Source organism: Penicillium robsamsonii, assembly GCF_028829455.1.
Source record: "Penicillium robsamsonii strain IBT 29466 chromosome Unknown utg000005l_segment0_segment0, whole genome shotgun sequence".
In the NCBI taxonomy this organism is placed as follows: Eukaryota; Fungi; Ascomycota; class Eurotiomycetes; order Eurotiales; family Aspergillaceae; genus Penicillium; species Penicillium robsamsonii.
This window is the reverse complement of record NW_026643223.1, coordinates 2,231,444-2,247,851: the sequence shown is the minus strand read 5'-3', so window position 1 is coordinate 2,247,851 and position 16,408 is coordinate 2,231,444. Positions and strand designations below refer to the sequence as shown.

The following is a 16,408-nucleotide window of genomic DNA, read 5'->3' as shown; positions in this document are numbered from 1 at the left end:
GAAGTAACAAGAAGGAATCTAGAAACGGAATTTATCGAGAGGTAACCATGTACATAAAACAGGGCACATGCTTTCAACCAGAAGAGGGGATCATCTAAGCTGTGAGGGGCAGCCCTGATTGCATCGTGAAGCTGCGATGTCATTGGGGCGACTCACTGGAAATTCTTGGCTCCTCTGGGCTCTGGCGGAGTTTCCAAATATCCTGGTCTGTAATCCAGTCAAGTCATGGGACCAAGCTCCTTGCATTGGGATTGGACCTCCCAGTCCGGGGGTTCGAAGCCACAACTTGGCTGTTAGGCAGTCGTGGCGTGCTATTCCTGGGTTAAGGCTGACGGCTTATCGGAATATACCTTCTCGTACTTTGGAATCTCTCTCTTCGGGGTAACAAGCCGAGTACTACCAGATAACGGAAATGACAGAAATGTCCTTGAAGTCCATTCGAAGCCTGCATCCTGTATGAGCACAGCCGCCTTGCCAATTTTCGGTTAATTAAATAGCCTGCATTCCAAGAGCTCGGCACCTTGGGACTGACACGTCTATTCTACTATGAGAGTAGCGAATCAGACAAGACGGTCTTGTCCAGTCACCGTCACGTTGCCTCCAAAGAGAAGATTAGGGATCATTATGCACGTAATGAAGTAGATAGGTAGTAATATAGGTATAAAAAGGAAAGCCATAAATGTTCCCAACCGCTTGTAGTTGATACCGCAGAAGTATATGATGGACGGGCGACAAACAAAGTACCTAGTACAAGCCCAATTAAGGCGGCCAATCAAGGAGCGGCCCGCACATGAAAAATCACAACTTTGTGACTTTGCTCCAACACAACTTTGGCTTCCTAATTTTATATCTTTCTATCGCGAATATGGTCGGCCCCATAGCATCCCTCTCACAATTAAATCGTGCCGATGGTTCAGCGTCATACAAATGCCCAGCCACCGGTTACAGCATTCTGGGCGCAGTCAACGCACCCATTGAGCTCCCAGCACGCCGTGACGCATTGAAACCCGAAGAAGCCACTGTGGAGGTCTTTGTCAAACCTGGTACGACAACTGCTGGCGTTGGTGAAAGATATGCCGAAGGAATCCTGCGGTCTGCGCTAGGGAAAATCGTCCTCGGACGGGAGAAGGGTTTCCCCCGTCGCGGCGTGGTCATCACCCTGACTATTGTCGGAGGAGAGAATGTGGAACGCGGTGACTCTGTGAGTATTTCAGAACCTCCCTTGAGCCTGCACTGTCGAACTGTCAGACTGATCTATCTAGTACCTTACTATCCTCCCGGCTCTCCTGCATGCTGCCTTGCTCGCTATGGTATCTGCCTCCGTTCCTCTGTCGATGACCTTCTCCGCGACCCTCCTCGGTGTAACCAAGTCTGGTGATATCGTGCGGGACCCCTCCCCGACCGCCGCCAAGGCTGCTGTGTCCCTCCATGTTTTTGCCTTCTCCTCGAAGAACCACCTTTTGCTCAACGAGAGCCAGGGTCGGTTTGAATTTGATACCTGGGAACTTGTCCGTGAGCGCGCGCTCTCTATTTGCCAGGGTGTGACAACCAGCACTGATGGCGATGTTACTATGGGCGAAGGAACGGCCAGCGCCAGTTTGAGCGGTTTCATCCGGGAGACCGTGGAGGACCAGATCTACAGCGACTACGCCTACAAGCTGGACTCTATTTGAGGCGGACTACGCCCACGGCAAATTTGCGGAGAGTGAGCGAGACGTGATTAAATAGGACAGGTCGATTGGCCATCCTCTGGTTCCCTTCTCTTGGGCACATGGCTTCTCTGAAGCACTCGCTTTATCTCTCCCCCCTCGACTAGGGACATGACGGTGCCACAAAATAGTTGATCGAGTACCACACCCGGTTAAGGCACCGTTACCTGACTGCCACTGCATGTACAACACGCTTCATTCAGCTGCCACAAGCGACAGCCTTGCTGCATGTGAGGCTTGTTTTCGGGTTCCCTCAATTGTTGGATTCCGGACGGCCCCCGTCAGCTTTTGATGGACGTTTTGGTCGCCCGATCTTGCCAAGTAATTTTAGCGCTGGACAGTTGAAACTACAGATTAGTAGGCGCCAGAATGATGGCCCATTTCGAATCAGGGTCGGAAGCGGATACATGTTTTAACATTCTGATCAAGACTACACCAAGTAACAGAATGAAATATCAAAAAAGAAATCCTAAACTCCTATTACCTCTAAACATTCCTACATAAGATCCTCTAATATAACTCTGATATCACAGTGTAAGCGTGTAAACGTCATTTATCTGAGCGCACTGCGCGAGTGTACGCATTTGGTGATGACCAGTCAGACTCGCCAATTATAGATTTTCTGGGGGGATCTCGCCAAAGTCAGAAGGTCAGAAACCAATCTAAGTAATTTCCTAGTGGATTATCGAGGTCCGTGGTCCTAGAAAGCCCTAGAGGAATTCCCTTTTTTTTCGGGGTGTTATCCTTGCCAATTGTCAATCTTTGCCCAACCCTGCTTCTCTCGAGTTTATCCGCATCCTTGTCGGCATCCTTGTCGGCATTCTTGTCGACATATCAAAAAAAAAAATTAACGAATCGAAAAAGAAAAGAAAACCCCCCTCCCCTCCTCAAAAAAAGGTCGTGGAATACGCTAGAATCAATATCAACTCCAGGGCTGGGTCCACGACTGGGGACACAGCATCTCAAGATTTCGGATCCGCAAACCCCGTTACATCCGAGCTCTTTTCTTGATTACACGTCTTATTTACCTGCCGCCGAAGCCGATGGCGTCCAGCCGTGATCATCTCCGGTCTGACACATTCTCAAGTCTATCTACAGCGCAAACCCCCCTCTATCCACAGCCCCGCCCCCAACAACCGCGGCGCTCCTCCGCGACTATGCCCTCAACATAGAACCCTCGACCCAGGTCAATCGCCCAGGTCTCCCTCAAGGAATCAACAGCGCGCTGTCTACACAAATCTCCGAACCGGCCCAAGAGGAGGCTGTAGGTTCCTCGCTGCCTTCCTCGAAGTTACGGTCATTTCGCCGGAAGTCGATTAATCGCCGATCGAAGAAAGCGCTATCGACCGACTGTATACCGCGACAGACAATTTTGAAAGCGCTGGCCTCACGGGCTTCGATCCTCAGCAATAGTAGCAATATGATGACGAATTCCTTGTCGAGTATGGCCAATAAATCCATCCAGGCTTCCCCGCCTTCCGACAGCCTCCAGCGGCGGGGGAGCAATGCTTCCTCCCACAATCTCTCCACCGCACTATCAAATCTTCAATTGAGCGGGTATCTCGACCGATCTCCTGCCACAGCACGGCTGATATTGCAATCCCCATGTTATTTCCACCAACGCTTCGATGATGCCGTCAACATAAAAAAGGTGTTGGAGGAAATCGCCGACGACGAGTGGCTGTCGCATTCGCGACTAGTTCAGACGGCAACTGGAGTTCGTGAAGTGTCAAAGCAACTCCAGCGACGACCTATCAAACGGGCGGTGCGAAATGTCATGATTGTCACCAAGGCACGTGATAACAGCCTAGTGCACTTGACTCGAGAAGTTGCCGAGTGGCTGCTTTCGACCCCAAGATATGGGAACGAATTAGGAATCAATGTCTATGTAGATGCGAAACTGCGAAATTCGAAACGATTTGATGCTCCGGGGCTATTGCAAAAAAACCCGATGTTTGCGCAGATGCTACATTTTTGGACGCCGGATCTGTGCTGGACATCACCAGACAAGTTCGACTTGGTGCTGACACTTGGCGGTGATGGCACCGTTCTTTTCACGTCTTGGCTCTTTCAGCGCGTGGTTCCGCCCGTGCTTTGCTTTTCGCTAGGTAGCCTGGGCTTCCTCACAAATTTCGAGTTTTCCGACTACAAATCACAGCTTAATGCCGTTATGGGCGAGGTGGGCATGCGCGTCAATTTGCGCATGCGGTTCACATGTACCGTTTACCGGAAAGACCGGAGCAAGGGAGCAGAGATGGGCGCTGTCGAGGAGGGTGAGCAATTCGAAATATTGAATGAGCTTGTCATCGACCGCGGCCCGTCCCCCTATGTGTCGAACCTAGAGCTCTATGCCGACGACGACCTGCTAACAGTCGTCCAAGCGGATGGCTGTATCTTCTCCACGCCCACTGGTTCCACGGCATACTCTCTATCTGCCGGCGGTTCTCTTATGCACCCATCCATCCCAGGCATCCTTCTCACCCCAATATGCCCGCACACCCTCTCCTTCCGGCCAATGGTCCTCTCAGACTCCCACCTCCTCCGTATTGCAGTTCCTAAATCCTCCCGATCCACCGCTTACTGCTCTTTTGACGGCAAAGGGCGCGTCGAACTCCGCCAAGGCGACTATGTCACTGTGGAAGCTAGCCAGTACCCATTCCCGACCGTCGTTTCCAACAACAACGAATGGTTCACTAGCGTACAGCGGGCTCTGCGGTGGAACACCCGCGGCGCAGTCCAGAAGGGCTGGGATGGTGGCGATGCCGACGCAGATTTGAACAGCGATCCCAATGAAGACGAACAGTGGGACATCGATATGGACAACACACTCGCTGGGACAGACAGTGGCATCGGTCCCAGTGAAGACGGGGATGCTCTGTCGCCCAATCCCATGCGTCGACAAATGAGCTTGCTCAATATGTGATGTTCTTGTGCATGTTAGCGATTTTCGATTTCCTTTTGTGTTCTATACCTCTTTCTCGTTTAGGTCTCGGTTTTTTCTCTTGTTCTCATGTCTCAACCCCAGCGTGATGAGGTTCGCTCGGTGTTTTGCATTGTAAGTATTTTTGTTCCCGACATCTCTCGGGCAGGGAAGCATCTGCATTGCTGTTCGTCTTGGATATCGTGTCAATAGACCATGACATATTGCCTCTACGGCTTGAGTAGAAAGCCTTCGGCGGGTCGACTATGTTTTTTTTTTTTTTTTTTGCAACTTGCTATTGTCACCTCGAAACTCTAAATGGTGAATGATGAGAGTTTCCCACATTCTGGTTGTTGCATTTCTACTCTTCGTTAGACCGAGAGCGTAAGGCCATTGACCGTCATTTTTCTCAAGGCTATGCAAAATCTTACATTTTGGGGTGCATAATTGTAGATGGCTGTTTATTCGGCGATTATACCTCTGTGATATTTCCTCTCGTTATTGGCGCTTCTATCACTGTCGGCATCAAATTTTCTACTCGCAACCTTGTTGAAGCTCCGCTCCTATCGAGAACCTATATATTCTTCGGCCACTTTACTCCTACAGTTCCACCTATTATGGATCCATTGCCTCCATGGGTCGCTTGCGGTCAATCCATGGCTCAGCATTTTTTGCATGTGGGATTGTAAACATAGGCGAGTACGAAAAAATGTATCCTTATAGGGTGTGAGGATCCAGGGCCTATCTAAGCCTCCGTCGGGATTCGCAGTTGACTAGAAGAGAGAAATACGGGTTCTATATAGATCCAGCTAAACGGGATCCCACAACAAACACCCACATCCTATAATACAATCGTACTAGCTTGTAACAAAACTGATACAAGAGCAATACCCTAAAATGAGCTTGAATTTTGTGATAATACTGAGCATATGGTTTTTTTAGGATTGGCTGGCGAATCAGGGGCTATGAGTAACAAGTGGGGAATAATTCCAGACAACGGCCCCAACAGCCTCTACTGAGTAGCCTCGTGTGTTCCGTAAAAGCCCATGTTTTAGGTCAAATTTACTATTACTAGCTAGACTAACTTGCTGCGTGGGTTTGGTAGTGGTGGCTCCTCAGCGGTCAATTTTTTGATGCGAGTCTGAATCACATTACTTCTTTGTTTCTTTCTTCAACTCTTAGTTCGATTGCTATCTTTAAAATATATAATAATCGGATATCTTCATGGCTTTGATATCCCACCTCTACTGACAAGGTTGTCCTCTTTATCCCCCCTCTCGGGGCTCATCATGCTATCAAACTTTCCAAAGGCAGTGCGCACTATAATCGCCATCATTGTCCTGCTTTTCATAGTTGAGACATTACTCATTTTGTCAAATGGACGCTCACATGCGTCTTTTTATGAATTCCACAACGGACCCCTTCCAAAACCTATTGGTGATGCCTTGGATTGGTCTCGCTTTGCCTACACGCAATATGTTACCGATACACCCTATCTGTGTAACTCAGTTATGCTCTTTGAAGCTCTCAATCGCTTGCAAAGCAAAGCTGATCGTATCATGATGTACCCGTCGGAATTTTCGCTAGACGAAAGTGACAGCGGGACGGAAAGTCGACTTCTCCGCAAAGCTCGAGATGAATACAAGGTCAAGCTAGTGCCCATCCAACTCCAAATTCGAGATGACGGTGATGGTATGTGCTATCCGTTTCTTGAAAAAAAGCATCATACATCCTCTCAAAACGAACGAAATTCTAATCCCAATCCAGAAACATGGCAGGCGAGCTTCACCAAGCTTCTTGCCTTCAACCAAACGCAATATGATCGTGTCCTGGGCCTTGATTCAGATGCCACCCTGCTACAGGTATGGTTTTCCGGGAAAGATGAATAGCTGGTTTTGCTTGACTAACAAGGTCCAGCATATGGATGAATTGTTCTTGATGCCGCCATGTCCTCTAGCTCTACCTCGAGCTTACTGGCTTAACCCGGATGAACGTATAATGACCTCTGCGCTTTTGCTCATTCAGCCTTCTCACTTTGAATTTAATCGCATCATGACAGCCATTGAGACAGCCGGTCCCTCCGATTATGATATGGAGGTTATGAATCATCTCTACAGAGATAGTGCGCTCATCTTGCCGCACCGTCCTTACATCATGTTGTCTGGAGAACTCCGCAACAATAATCACTCGAAATATCTGGGGAATAGCAATGAGACTTGGAATCCCGATAAAATGCTCAAGGAGGCCAAATTCGTGCATTTCTCTGATTGGCCAATTCCAAAGGTATGGTCCTTCTGCTCCTCGTTTGCATCCTCGAGAGATCGTTGCTAATTAACAAACAGCCTTGGGTCGATCTCCCTTCTAGTATCATGGATACGAATCAACCTTCCTGTCACATGGACATGAGTGGGCATCTAGACTGTCGTGATCGTGACTATTGGTTAGAACTATATGCAGACTTCACCAAACGACGAATGGTATGAGACACTCTTTCTTTTATTTGGAATATCAGCTGACATAAAAACAGAATGTATGTGGCCTGTAAGAGAAAAAGCATGTATTATGTTCCATGTATAGAGGTTGCAATGGTGTATGAATACATTGAATATGGTCAAGTAATTTTCATTTACTATACCATGTGGGGCTCCGCTCAGAACATCGGTTCGTGTTTGTGCGCACCCGTGGGTCTCTTTACCGTTCGTCTGTATCAAGTAGCTTCAAAGAGATTTGGTAACTCGAATATTCATACACCTTGTCGCTTGGGGCTTTCCTCCGAAATGACTTGGAAATGCAAGTTTAGACGAGCCGTTCATCCGCAGCCTAATACAGGTACGGAGCACTCCGCGTGGACTACCACCGCATTAGCGTCTGCCCAACTCTTGACACTAGGAGCAATACAAAAAGCGGCAAATTATTCCGTGTGACTGGCTCTGAAAACCTATAGATAACATTATTGCCAGACCCACAGAGTCACCAAGTATCCTTGCCATCATTTGCATCTCGTTTGCTGTATTATTAGTCCCTCATGGGATAATGGGCTCCATACAGAAGTTTGGATCCGCTTTGATGACCTTTCGGTCCCAAAAAAACGCCCCATAAGCTCGGGCATGTCTGGCCCTATGTGGAAATTAGACAAACCAATGCTAAATTTCAATACACCTTGTATAATACCTTGGTATTGACAGAAGCACGTACCGTTATCTTAAAGAGAATTTTATGTTAAGACATAAAGCCTCCGTAAATATGTCCAATAGTCTTATGAACCATCTTTTTATAGAATAATTTTGCCAATCTGCAAAAGATTAGCTGTCAACGCGGTATACTTTCTCATGGTGATAGGATTTGACAAGTTCTGGCTCCAGGGTCGTCAAATATTGCTGTCTGGACATAAAGACTTAACAGGTGTTGCGGGCTATTTCAACTGGTGCTGGCCAAATCGGTGCCGTACCCACGATGCCAAATTATTGCGCAACTATGATATTTATTTAACATGTAGAATGTTGTCTATGTGGAAATATTTGACTCTGGGATCTCTGTTCATTTCTTTCGGCACAAGCATACACGGCTGTTCTATTTCATCCAGCGCTCCAACCTAGGTGAGATTGCCCCACAGGATCAAGTTTGACATTTTCTGTAGATGTCCGGGGTACTCTTTGGATGTGGATAATTGGCCAGATTGAGTATGTATGAACGCTGTATGAAGTAAAGACAGAGACCTAAGCCTCTGTCCTACCCGTGGACTTCATTGACGAACTCAAAATAAGGTTGATATCCGTAAGTAGATACTTTTCCTTAAAAGTCAAGGTTAATGTGCCCAGGCCATGGAACTATTTGAGGCTCAGCTACGAAATATGTTGTTCTGCATCAATACTTGCTGAAATTATTCAATTCACTGTTTTATTCAGCAAGTCAGCAGATAAGGATGAGATCATAAAGGGTGGAAAATTACTAATATATGTAACAGAATAATAATATGATCCCAGTCATCCACCGTTCATATTGGAGAGCTCCCCCTCATAACTTATAAGAAGTGTACTTTACTCATCCCATATCCCCATCCAACTCATGCAACTATTCTTCATCGACCAAAAGAAAGCTCCGCACAGTCAGTTATCCTTCCTATATCTAGAATCCAACAGAGATCTCAACGCCATCTTGAACAGAGTGGGTCTCAAAGGCAGACTTCCCAACACAGTCGCCATACTCATAAGGAACATCAATGCTTCCGGTAAGACCCTTGACAATGGGGTTGCCAAATGTGACAGCGGTCTTGGGCAAGTCGCCGCACTCCTTGGTGCCGACGAAATACTCGACAAAGCCCAACTGGCCCCCCTCAATACCCCGGGTGGTATCAGGAAGGGTATAAGAGCCGATATGGGTTTCCTTGCCGGTGACAGAATCAATCAGTGTGCCGACCCAGGTGGTTCCCTCCGAGTTCTTGACATTGATGTTATAGGTGTTGGCGTATGTGCCGTCGATATTAACAGCACAGCTCACGCCAGGGCCACCGTCGGCACCATCGCTGCAGTTCTCGTCGGTGCTGGTGGTTCCAGGAACGAAACTGGAAAAGGCAGCGTGAACTACGGAGCCGGCCGAGGAGTCGACTTGGGGCTGCAGGCCTGTGTAGCCCACATCGGACTGTCCGGCAAAGGTAAATTGCTGGGCGAAGTAGAAGCCCACTTCGTGAGGTGCGTTGGCGATGTTGATGGGGAAGGTGATTTCCCGGATTCCATCATCGCTCACGCCAGACACAGACCAGGAGTGTCCAACGAGGGCTGTGGCGGGCTGGAGAAGCGCGAGGGCGTAGGGAAGGGTCTGGGAGAACTTCATATCGGTTGGTGTTTGGGCTTGGGAGGATTGGTTGTTGGGAATGGGAGTGAGAATCCGGCGGTTCTATGCCTCTTCTTTATAGACTTGCTTTATACTTGTTGCACCCTCAAGATGAAACATTAACATCTATAGATGGCGATCTGCAATACTGTGGAGTCGATGGAACCATGCCATACAGTATAGTTCCCCTGGCATTGACATTTGGGAACGGCACATCCAATTCTTGCAATCAACGTTGTTTATGCGTCAAAAGATCACCCTTCGCTCCTAGTTGGATGACACTCTATCTGCCTTTATCTTTCCTTTGATTGGTTTTATTCTACATGCAATGTAACATCGGGTTATTCCACCCCCGCAGCGAATATAAGTTGCAGCGCATACAACATAGCAATATTCTCCTCATTCCCCTATTTCCCTATTCCAGTCCTTAACATGGTACAGCATGCAATTTATATTAACGGCGATATTAACACTCCCGCACCTGAAGAAATTGAGATCCGTAACCCCTGGGTGTATACAGTTTGCGCCTTCCACGGCTGACTTCATTTCACTTGCAGAAAGTAACTACATGTGGACTAATCATGGTGCCAGGCCTCAGATCGATATAAAATCTACAAACAATCGTAGATTGAAGGGATCATGAAGCTTAGGTACTGATTGTGTCATGCAGATCTGTTTCACGCGTGGAGACTTGGCAGTCAAATGTAGCCATGGACGTGTTAATCTCCGGGGGCCACTCATCATTTATAACGCCGATCATCCCCTGCATTATAATCCAATATACATAGTGGCTACAAGCGCCCAGGGAGTAATCTAGTCCAAACATCAAAGCTTGAGATGTGACGTCGAGAAGTGGTTGTATTAGACCTGGAGAGAGATACCCTATCCAATTGTCAAATTACGGCCATACATATATTTCATATTAGACAGAATCAATACCTACGTTATACGCACATGGTCAACATTCAACGGGTGTCAAATGGATCCACCTGTCAGCCACGACTCCACTTCCAAGCTTCGGCCACGCCAATGTGAACGAACACAACGCTGGGCAAGGGCTTATACCCCACAAATAGATAGCTGGTGACCCCGGCTCGTATATTGCACTTAAGCCCCGATACTACTACCTCAGGCGTCATGTTACAATGCCATTTCTTAGTGTATCTAGCACATATATATTGCGAACACACTCGATGACTATAAACAAGCCTGCGATCGACAATGCACAAAGAACTACAAAGTACGACACGACGATGAAGCTTTCAAACCTCAGCATAAATCTACATGAAGAGCGACGGCAAGGGCCGGTTTCTCGATGTGATCGGCCGGACACGACGAGCTATTTGTGGATCATGGGTCGTTGAGGCATGCGCAGTATTTTGCGTTAGGAGTACCACACCAGAGCCTGTTGTGGTAGCCGACTCTCTGTAGAAACAAAATCTACTTGGGCTTTTGCGCCCAGATAGCTAACAGCCACTCAGATGCGCAATCATAAACCCAAAATTTTTATTTGCCTAAACCCATGTCTTTCGTAACCATTATAAAAAAAATATTATGTGTGCTTTCACCAGTCGCAGCTCTCAGCCAAGAAGGCAGCCAATTGCTCGAGGTACTTCTTGTCCACGTCGTCAAATCCAGAAGGCTCGGTGCAGTCGACATCAATAATAGCGACAGTCTATGATTGAAGATGTTAGATATTCCTCCAAAGCTAATTTTGTCTCTAGAACCGGTGCTAACGTCGCTAGGAAATAAGTACTAACCTCTCCATTGACCAAAATAGGTACAACAATCTCACTGCGACTCTCTGCGTCGCATGCAATGTGCCCAGGGAAGGTCAGAACATCAGGAACAATAACAGTCTCCTGCTTCTCGGCAGCAGTACCGCAAACGCCTTTGCCGAAACGAATCTGCTGGCACGCGGGCTTTCCATGGAACGGCCCGAGGAGAAGAAGCTGGTGCTCCGAGGTAGAGTATGTAGTTGAGATAGTCACACCACCGGAACCAGATGCACCGTGCAATGGTGGCGAGGAGACCGGGGAAGCGAGGACTGGGAATTTGTCATCGCGGATATAGAATCCGGCCCAGTTGACGGAAGAGGAGGGGGCGGGGAGGGAGGCGTAAGCGTGCCACAGGAGGGAAGCGACGTTGGAGAGGTTGCTGGTGCGTCATTAGCGATCGTGCTCTCAAGGGTTCTCGCAGTTGTTGAAGCGCGCATGGTTTGGCTTGTATCGTCACTCACCTAACCCAATTCCGCTGACCGTCCAGGAGACCTTGTGTCGACAGCAAGAGCTGTTCGTATATGTCGGCCTTGGAGCTACCTGGCATGAAATAAGAGGAGTCGGCGTGAGGCTGTCAGATGCAATTGTGTTAGCTCTGTCTTGGTGTCTGCAGGGATCTTGTGCCCCGGGCTTGCAGTCAGGAAATTCGCCAAGAGTACACGGGCGCGAACATACCATGGTAATTTAATGGATATAGGATGTGTTTGCAGAGGTGCAAGATAAGAAGATCAGGGATGTAGAGGAATTGCGCGATCGCGCCAAGTGACTGCTCTTTAAAAAAAAAAAAAGAACAATCGCAGAAGCGGGGCGATTAGACGGTCCGCCCAAAAAAAAAAGCCTGGAACGCTGAGCTTTCTTTGACCTCGGATCTTCCACAGTTTCTCGTGTCGAGCAGATCTTTTGATATTTTTCCTGTGCTTCCTTTTTCCCCCGATGTCCAACTGCCGAGATCCTAGGCCGTCTTGCACTGGTGGAACTGCCATTCGCCTCAAAAAGCCACACTCCACATTTCCCGGGGGTGAACCATGAAGCTCAAAGTTCATTGTCAACACAGCTCTGTCATGGGTCTACCTCAACATTCACATAGGGTGAGCTCCATCTCGGTTCCAGAAAAATGGTGATGTCGGCGGCTTGAGATGTCTAAGTGTTGAAAACTTAAGACTAAGAACGAGCTCCGTCTTCAATGGCGCTTTTTCCGAGTGGCTGAACTTTCTTCTCACTCCAGGGGGGCACCAGAGAAAATTGTGGCCGTGAGCTAAACATTCTATGAACTTGATGCTTCTCGATCAAGCTGCTGATAATATGATTGACTTCCACTTGGAGCATCGATCGTACTCGGGAGATTAATGGTCTCTTGTACTGGAAACTATGGGTGCTGCGTCCTGGTTGGTGATGGCCAGATTCCAGCTCGCGAGTACCTTTGATCCAGCTGTCTGAATAGCTGGAAGTCCCGGACGGTTCTTGGATGTGGACCTCATCGGGGGTAATACGAATAACAGGACCTAAAAAAAAGTGTCAGATCCAATCACCTTTTCACAGATACCAGACGGCATACCAAACTTGCGGTGCATATTTTCAATCTCATACTTGAAAATGCCAGGACCCCAGGCGGAAAAGTAAATCTCATACAACCCTGTTGCTGCAGCAAGCCGAGGCCCCGGGAACCTACTGAGCTTGTGGAAATGAAGACGATAAATAACCATCACTAGGGTGTAGGCCACAGCACTGCCCAACAAAAAACAGGCGAACATGATCACACTATCATCAAGGTTTGTTATAGTTTGTTATAGTGAAGTTGAAAAAAGTAGAATACACTCCCCACTTTCCAAACTGGAAATAAAGTCTCTAGCCCTAGGGTGGTTCTTCATATAAATTTCGAGGGCAATGAAATCGCTACGGGGTAAATATGAAGTCCAATCCCCGCTACTTTGCCCCCAGCCCCATGGCGAGAGCCAATTGGCCAAGTCCATACCGCATGTTATACCGCATAAACTTTCCTCGGTAGATCAAACACCTCATGGGCTATTAGCATCTGCGCTAAAATTCCAGATCAGGCGACACGATTCCCAAAATCAAAACCAGGTTCGACGATGTCCTGCACGCAAGAGCCATAGTCCCGTCGATATCACCAATATCAGTTTGATGGGGCAGGTCTCATACCCCTACTGCCCTACTCGCCGCACACCAAGTACGGAGTACGATGTACATCGATAGTGGGATCTAGTGCCGATCTAGCGTGGCTTGTGGGTTCGGGCTGGTTACTGATTTGGTGACGCTGGGGGTGGGGATTGATCGTAGATCCAGACCGCCTGTTGGCTTTGCGCGCCCTTGCCACTGGGCGATCTGTCGATTTCTCGATTTCCCGATTTCTCTTTCTCAGGACATATATGTGGCGTAGAGTGGCGATGGGCGGAAATTGTACATCGATTCCGGTTGGGCTCTTGGCTCTGGTTGTTCTTTATTCGGGCCTGTGTCTTTCAGTGTCAAGGTTTAAAGTGTGGCCGATGTCCTCATGCGAGGTCCATGCTTATGCACTGCCCCGAGAAAACGAAATCAATCGCCTCGATATTATCGGTGGCAATTAATCAGTGCCATAAAGTTTGGAAGACTGATGTGTTGGCAGATATGAACTGCGGGGGCCTGTGGCATGGGTTACATAGTTTCTGAGCTCGAGGATGGGGAAGTATAACTAATGGAAAGATGAAGGACCATTTATACTTTATAGGTTGAATTTGTTTATATACATATCCTAGGTGGCATACATGTCCACACCCTCCAATACCAAGAAGTAGCAAGAACAAGTCCAATGGCAGACTGCTATACCCCAAAGCTATATTGCTAAAACGTTTTTAACAGATGGCCAATGTCCTTTATAGATTCCACGCCCTCTGTATCTCTGAGCGGTAGCCAGGGGGCTCTATGGCGTTGATTGCGTCGGAGCTGCATATCACTCATTCCAGCAGATGCAGGCTCTAGCTTCAGCCGCTTGGACGTACTGTACCTGGGGGTGATTGACATGGCTGCGGTAATTCAAGAGAATGTTACATGTATTGAATACACTATAAACTGTCGCTGAGATCCATGATCTATCTAGAGTGTAAGACGAAGAGGGAGGAGGGGAAAGAAGAGAAAATGAGAAAGGGAGGCTATACTCGCAGGTGGAGACAACGCGCCTTCTTAATCTATGAACAGCTTCATGTCTGCCTTATGCCCTCCTTATACTGTCCGATGATTGATGGATGCGCTCCTGTCCAGGTCCAAATAGAGTGAACACGTGCCGATTGACCTGCTGACTGCTGCCACTCTCCGCGACTGTCCTCACATAGTCCCAACTTCGTCCAGCGCAGTATTCCTTTTTTTTAGGTTCCTTCCCCACATATCGTGAACACCGCATCGAAATGTCGACTTCTGAGATACAACCCTCCATCAGCACTGCTCGTACAATAACTTCATCCATCACAAGCACCATGAGCTCTGAAGGCATACGCAAGCCACATGTTCGTGCTCGTCGTGGTGGTGGCCATGTAACAACAGTGTCGAGCCAGTAACTATTACCTTTCTCTTCGTATCCTAGCATCGATACATTCACATACTTATGTATCAAGACGCAGCGTAGCTCAAACACCCTCCGCCCATGATGCCTTCGATCCCTCACCACCTTCATCCGCGGCCAGCATTGAAATATTATTGACTTCACCTACCCAAGAGCTAATGGTAAGCTCTTTCCATGTGCAGTACCATGATATTTGCTAGGGGTTGTTTACAATTATACCCGCCTTCTATTTAGTCTCCCGGAGGCTACGAACCCCGTCCCATCGCCAAACTTGATACGGTGTTTAAGTCATCTTCTCTGCAGCCTGCTGCCGACGCTGATATCGAAACTAACACAGAGCAAGAAGCTCCTGATGTTGACAAAAAGCCCTCGGAGTCGCTCCTTCCTGTTGGCACCACTTCCCCTACTATCACAGCCCTCAGGGCAGTCATTCTAAGGTCTCGTATCACTTTGGCTGATGAGGAGAAGAAATATGATGTAAAAGCTGCTCCGGAGAGCAATGAAGTCTTGAGGGTCAAGAATAAGCTTGACACCCTTGAAACAAAATTGGAAGATATCAGGTGGGAATACGAGAGGGCAAAGGCAGCATCTCAGGCACATGAACAAACACGAGTCGCGTTCAGGACTAGGCATCGGGAGTTAGATGAGGCCGAGAGGGAATTGGAGGAGTTGTACCATTCAGAGATACACGAAGTTCAGTAAAAAAGGGGATTTATGGGCCTACAGACTACGATGCTTCAGTTATGAATGATGCCCCTCAAAAACTTGTATTTGCCAGTGATCGAGCGCGACCCGAGCTGCAACGAAGTAGGTATCTCATAACACGAAGATAAAAAATAACAAAAAGTCAATACCCTCTCATGATAGACTGCCATGTGGTGTTGGTAATTAACAAAGTATTGTATAACAGTTTAGTATACCTCACCGCTTTTAGAAACTGAGACTCCACCGTCTACGCGCTCAATCCAAACAAGCATCCACGGGCTGGATGGCGCAACAAGACTGTACACGAAGTCCCAGGTTATATATACAAAAGTCTCTTGCACAAAGTGTACTTTTGTTTCCACCATTTTCTACCCCCGGCCTACAGAACTAAGAAGGGAGACAAGATATCTATAAAAAAGACATCTAAGAGACTGCTAAAAAGATATCACAAGGTATGTAGGTAGGTACATGGTACATGTATGATTAGAAGGTTGGATACATGCACTAAACAGGAAGTTGGGGCTTAGGGCTCTCGGATAGACACGCTTCCGGATGTTACGCTCACGTGATAGTATGGACCCTGCATAATTTCGGCGTTTCACCCGTTACCAGGATGTGTATTGCATGTCGCTTTATAGGCTATAGCCCAAACCATGCCAGGGCCAAAGAAGCTTAAATCCTTTAAATCGTACTTGGGTTTCATTCAATATATCACAGAAGTGATGCAGCTTTCTTGATTGATGTTGCCCTATATTTCTAAACCAACCATACACATTGCACGCATATTACTCCTGTCCAGACCCGTATGAAACCCTGTATCCCCTGGTATTAATATTACCACTCGGCAAGCCCAACCGCGATGGGTGGTCCGATGCCTTTCAAGAGTCGGGTGTACCCCAGAAAACGTGACCCC

General features: G+C 47.8%; 7 protein-coding genes across 7 annotated transcripts; 4 read left to right on the top strand and 3 right to left on the bottom strand.

Annotated features, from left to right (window-relative positions):
• Positions 1–790: 790 nt before the first annotated feature.
• N7447_008894 (putative exosome complex subunit Rrp46) lies at positions 791–1,673 on the top strand (the record flags this gene model as incomplete). The annotated part of the gene is made up of 2 exons (XM_057233156.1): positions 791–1,201; positions 1,263–1,673. The coding sequence occupies 2 exons, from the start codon at positions 791–793 to the stop codon at positions 1,671–1,673; spliced, it is 822 nt and encodes a 273-aa protein (XP_057082698.1).
• Positions 1,674–2,752: 1,079 nt separating this feature from the next.
• Positions 2,753–4,632, top strand: N7447_008893 (putative NAD+ kinase Utr1; the record flags this gene model as incomplete). Its single annotated transcript, XM_057233155.1, has 2 exons — positions 2,753–2,778; positions 2,808–4,632. 2 exons carry the CDS (start codon positions 2,753–2,755, stop codon positions 4,630–4,632), a joined length of 1,851 nt encoding a protein of 616 aa, XP_057082697.1.
• A 1,286-nt stretch (positions 4,633–5,918) lies between these two features.
• N7447_008892 (uncharacterized protein) lies at positions 5,919–7,174 on the top strand (the record flags this gene model as incomplete). The annotated part of the gene is made up of 5 exons (XM_057233154.1): positions 5,919–6,321; positions 6,397–6,491; positions 6,547–6,912; positions 6,972–7,106; positions 7,157–7,174. 5 exons carry the CDS (start codon positions 5,919–5,921, stop codon positions 7,172–7,174), a joined length of 1,017 nt encoding a protein of 338 aa, XP_057082696.1.
• A 1,580-nt stretch (positions 7,175–8,754) lies between these two features.
• N7447_008891 (uncharacterized protein) lies at positions 8,755–9,459 on the bottom strand (the record flags this gene model as incomplete). Its single annotated transcript, XM_057233153.1, has 1 exon — positions 8,755–9,459. One exon carries the CDS (start codon positions 9,457–9,459, stop codon positions 8,755–8,757), a length of 705 nt encoding a protein of 234 aa, XP_057082695.1.
• Positions 9,460–11,023: 1,564 nt separating this feature from the next.
• N7447_008890 (GAF domain-containing protein) lies at positions 11,024–11,915 on the bottom strand (the record flags this gene model as incomplete). Its single annotated transcript, XM_057233152.1, has 4 exons — positions 11,024–11,134; positions 11,220–11,616; positions 11,699–11,808; positions 11,913–11,915. The coding sequence occupies 4 exons, from the start codon at positions 11,913–11,915 to the stop codon at positions 11,024–11,026; spliced, it is 621 nt and encodes a 206-aa protein (XP_057082694.1).
• A 483-nt stretch (positions 11,916–12,398) lies between these two features.
• N7447_008889 (uncharacterized protein) lies at positions 12,399–12,988 on the bottom strand (the record flags this gene model as incomplete). The annotated part of the gene is made up of 2 exons (XM_057233151.1): positions 12,399–12,739; positions 12,793–12,988. 2 exons carry the CDS (start codon positions 12,986–12,988, stop codon positions 12,399–12,401), a joined length of 537 nt encoding a protein of 178 aa, XP_057082693.1.
• A 1,716-nt stretch (positions 12,989–14,704) lies between these two features.
• N7447_008888 (uncharacterized protein) lies at positions 14,705–15,492 on the top strand (the record flags this gene model as incomplete). Its single annotated transcript, XM_057233150.1, has 3 exons — positions 14,705–14,781; positions 14,843–14,951; positions 15,025–15,492. The coding sequence occupies 3 exons, from the start codon at positions 14,705–14,707 to the stop codon at positions 15,490–15,492; spliced, it is 654 nt and encodes a 217-aa protein (XP_057082692.1).
• Positions 15,493–16,408: the final 916 nt, after the last annotated feature.